Source organism: Notolepis coatsorum (genome assembly GCF_963971535.1).
Source record: "Notolepis coatsorum genome assembly, chromosome: 8".
NCBI classification, from domain to species: Eukaryota; Metazoa; Chordata; class Actinopteri; order Aulopiformes; family Paralepididae; genus Notolepis; species Notolepis coatsorum.
Window position 1 is genome coordinate 56,079,400 of NC_140172.1, and position 4,539 is coordinate 56,083,938.

At 47.5% G+C, this 4,539-nt stretch overlaps 1 protein-coding gene across 1 annotated transcript; it reads left to right on the plus strand.

Annotated features, from left to right (window-relative positions):
- The first annotated feature begins 2,607 nt into the window (after nt 1-2,607).
- LOC311233661 (transcriptional activator protein Pur-alpha-like) lies at nt 2,608-4,219 on the plus strand. The gene has a single exon (XM_084320643.1). It carries the CDS (start codon nt 2,738-2,740, stop codon nt 3,641-3,643), a length of 906 nt encoding a protein of 301 aa, XP_084176769.1. The 5' UTR covers nt 2,608-2,737; the 3' UTR covers nt 3,644-4,219.
- Nucleotides 4,220-4,539: the final 320 nt, after the last annotated feature.

The following is a 4,539-nucleotide window of genomic DNA, read 5'->3' on the forward strand; positions in this document are numbered from 1 at the left end:
TATTTTTCTCCCATCCCAATTTCATGTATCCAATTCTCCCCTCCCCTGTCTTGAACGTTGCTCGACTATGCCCCCCACTGGTCGGTTGTAGAGAGGATAGAAGCCTTGCATCACGTGTTCCCTCCGGCACACGAGGAGGCAGCCTGTCACATCTTTTCGCCTGCCAGCGCGGACTCTCATTGGCGAGGTGTAACGCATGGGAGGCTCACACTACCCTCGCCACTTACTGTCTCTGCTGTGCAGGCGTCTCCCAACCGACCTGTAGGGGACGCTGTCCACAACGTCCAATCCCCACCCATCGACTTCCACCCGCTGACTGCCAAATGAGCCAGTACGATGGACGGCCCAAGCCGAAGGCAATGCTGAGACTGGGATTCGATACCGGAGTCTCTTGCATTGGTGACGAGCGCAATCTCCGCTACGCTACCCAGCCGCCCTGCTTGACCTTACTCCTATAACCCACCTCACCCCTGCCCACTTTGACAACCTAGGAGGGCTTAGAGTAGACGACAGAGTACAGCAACTTGCAATGGGCCTGGTCTACAAGATACACTACACCACTAAGGTACCCATGTACATTGATTGATTGATTGAAAAGTTTATTAACAGATTGCAGAATGGGTACAGTACAGTACAGCTCAATACATACAATTGTTAAGGGGATGCAGACCAGAGAAAGACTTTCGTCTTGTTTACATCAGGGTCCCCCATTTTCAATTCATCATAACATATATGACATACAGATAGACAGTACTGCTACATCTATAGATTTATGACATATCAGATTTGATACAAAAGTGTCCAGAAAAAGAGTGTATATACATTTGACGTAGAAACTGTACATTGGAGGAGGTTGGGCGGGTGGGGTGGGGGTGGGGGCTGTACATTGGAGGTGGGGGGGGGGGGTTGGGTAGGGGGGCACTGTACACTGTACATTGGAATACTGACAAAGCCATACTTGGTCATTTACTGTGCAACTGGGTTAGGACATTTGTAGGGGCCAGTTTCGAATTGCAGTCTCCCGTAGGTGTTTTTTGAGAGTGTTTTTGAAAGTGGGTAGTGATTCACATTCCTTTACAGCTTTGGGTAGGGCGTTCCCTACCCTGTCAAAATACTTCCAAAAGGTCAGTGAGTACCACAACCACAACACCAGAGGGAGCTCCACAAATCATGTTAAACCCAGATTCGGCTCAAACAAGGATGAATGAATGAATGAATGAAAACTTTATTTAACAGATTGCAGAATGGGTACAATACAGTACGGCTCAATACATACAATTGTTAAGGGGATGCAGACCTGAGAAAGACGTTTGTCTTGTTTCCATCAGGGTCCCCCATTTTCAATTCATATAGACATATATGACATACATGACATACAGATAGTCAGTACTGCTACATCTATACATTTATGACATACCAGATTTGCAAATACAGTACTGTTTGTGATACAGAAGGAGTCAAGAAAAGGGAGTATATACATTTGACGTAGAAACTGTACATTGGAGGAGGTTGGGTGGGGGGGGTTGGGTACATTGGGATATTGACAACCATACTGGGTCATTTACATTGGAGGTGGTTGGGGGGGGGCCGGGGGGCACACTGTATAAACAGGGACTAAACACGTTTTTGCAATTATGCCACATCAATGTGGAATGCCTACCCACAGCTGTAAAGGAATGTGAATCACTACCCACCTTCAAAACCACTCTAAAAGAGCACCTACGGGAGACTGCAATTCAAAACTGGCCCCTGTAAATGTCCAAACCCAACCCCCTCCAATGTACAGTTTCCCCCCCACCCTGCCTACCCACCCACCCAACCACCTCCCATGTAGTTTCCCCCCACCTACCCACCCCACCCCCTCCAATGTAGTTTTTCCCCCCTCAAATGTATATACTCTCTTTTTAGACTATTTTTGTACTCATAAACAGTACTGTATATTTGTAGATATGGTATGTCATAAATGTCTAGATGTAACAGTACTGTCTATCTGTATGTCATATGTTATGGTGAATTGAAAATGGGGGACCCTAATGTAAACAAGACAAAAGTATTTCTCTGGTCTGCATCCCCTTAACAATTGTGTGTATTGAGCTGTACTGTATTGTACCCATTCTGTAATCTGTTAATACAATTTTCAATCAATCGACATTGTAAATAAGAAACCTGTTCTGAATGTTTTGTCTGGCTAAATAAAGGTCAAATAAAAAAAGATATAAAAGAGGAGCAAAGGGATGAATTTAAGAGACAAGACAGTGTCTATTTTGTATTTTGGTGGTTGAATGGTTGGCAGTGCAGCCATACAGAGCAATATACAGTGCAGTTTCCAAATGATAATTTAATTGAGAAAATTAAAACGGATGAGAAGTTGTATAGAGAAATTACAAGTTGTAAAAGTGCAAACATATTTTATTGTATTTCTATAAATATGTAAATAAAAACAAAAAAAGAAACAAAGAAAATAGGATATAGCCCACTCTCTTTGACCGCCATCAAGTTGAGCTGGAGCTGAAGACCATTGTGTGTGCAGTACTCAAGTCTAACAGCGAGAGGCGGTAAAACGCCAACTCACATCTCGCCTGCCGAAAAGCCACAAGAAGAAGCGGCAACAACAACAACAGCGGCAGCAGCTGCTGCTGGCTGTCGGTTTGTTGTAATTCTATGGTTTGTAGCGTTTGTAGTGAAACACCGAGATAGTGAGAGGGGGGATAAGGTAGTTGTTATTATTATTATTATTATGGCGGGCCGAGACAATGGCAGTGACCCTGGAGGTGCAGCAGCAGCAGGAGCAGCAGGAGGCCAGGAGAACCCTAACCATCCCCGCCCGCAGGACACACAGGAGCTCGCCTCCAAGCGGGTCGACGTGCAGAACAAGCGCTTCTACCTGGACGTGAAGCAGAACGACAAGGGACGCTTTTTAAAGATCGCGGAAGTCGGCTCCGGGGGCAACAAGAGCCGCCTGACTCTCTCCATGTCTGTGGCGGTGGAGTTCCGCGATTATCTGGGAGACTTCATCCGACATTACGCCGGGTTGGGTCCAACAGCAACAGGCGACGCGGAGGCGTCAGAGGAGGCGCCGCGCGGCGCCTTGAAGAGCGAGCTGCTGGTGCGCGAGAACCGGCGCTACTACATGGACCTGAAGGAGAACCGGCGCGGACGCTTCCTGAGAGTCCGACAGACCGTCAACCGGGGAGCCGGCGGCCCGGGGTTCACCGCCGGCGCGGCGGCACAGCAGCAGGGCCAGACCATCGCTCTGCCCGCACAGGGACTCGTGGAGTTCCGCGACGCGCTGGCGCAGCTCATCGCCGAATACCGCAGCTCGGAGGACGAGGAGGCGGCGGAGCTGCCGGAGGACTCGTCCCTGACGGCCGACAACAAGCGCTTCTTCTTCGACGTGGCGGCCAACAAGCACGGCGTGTTCATGCGGGTCAGCGAGGTGAAGCCCACCTACCGCAACTCCATCACGGTGCCCCAGAAAGTGTGGTCACAGTTCGGCGACACGTTCTGTAAATACGCCGAGGAGATGAGGATGATCCAGGAGGAGAAGGATAATAACGTCCTCCGGGAGGAGAAGGAGAAAGAGGAGAGCGAGAAGAGAGCAGGACACGCGATGCAACGAGACGATGACGGAGACGAGGATTGATATATTATGCAAAAGTAATCCCAAATAAAAGAGATACAAAAAAAGTAAATTTAAAAAATGAACTTTTATTTTAGACCTCTCACGCTGGCACGTGTCATCTATGCTTTTACCAACGCGTTCGTGTTTCCGGGTTCCCGTTTTGCGCTCTGATTGGCCAGGTCATGTGACATGTGCGCCAATCGTGGGACGGCAAGTTCTGCGCTTATTTCCCGGTCGAACAGCCTGCAAACTACCTAACGCCTAGTTTATCACTGATTAAGCTTAGGCGACTCTTTCGAAGTTGGTTAAGGTTAGAGTTTGGAATCAGGGCAGGCGTTCTATCGCCATGCTCTAAGACAAACTCTAACCTTAACCAACTTCGAAAGAGCGCCTAAGCTTAACCAGTGTAGAAACTTGCGGTCCCATGATTGGGCGTACATGTCACATGACCTGGCCAATCAGAAACGCGGAAACACGAACGCGTTGGTAAAATCAATCGGGCTGGTATGCTCTTTTCCTTAACCATTTACCAGTAATGTTGTCCTTGATACTATATGTGGGATTAATGGGAAAATTGCGTCTCATCAAAATATGTATGTTTTGTTAACGTTCCGATTAATTTCTAAAAGTCAAATTGCTAACCCCGAATGCGCTGACTGTGACATCAGGTGACCCGATCTGCAACGCTAAGCTAGTTTTGGCTAGTGATTTAAAATCCGTAGCCTTATCAGAGAGATAAATATATATTAGAAGACTTTGTTCACGGGAGCACAGCTGCATGAAACACAGACGAAGGTAATGGCAATCTATCTATTAATAGCCAATTCATTTAAATCTTCAGCAAAGAATGGAGAACCGGGAGGCGTCTATTCTAAACCCAAACGGTTCATGCGTTTTGCGAATCTGATTGGCCACTG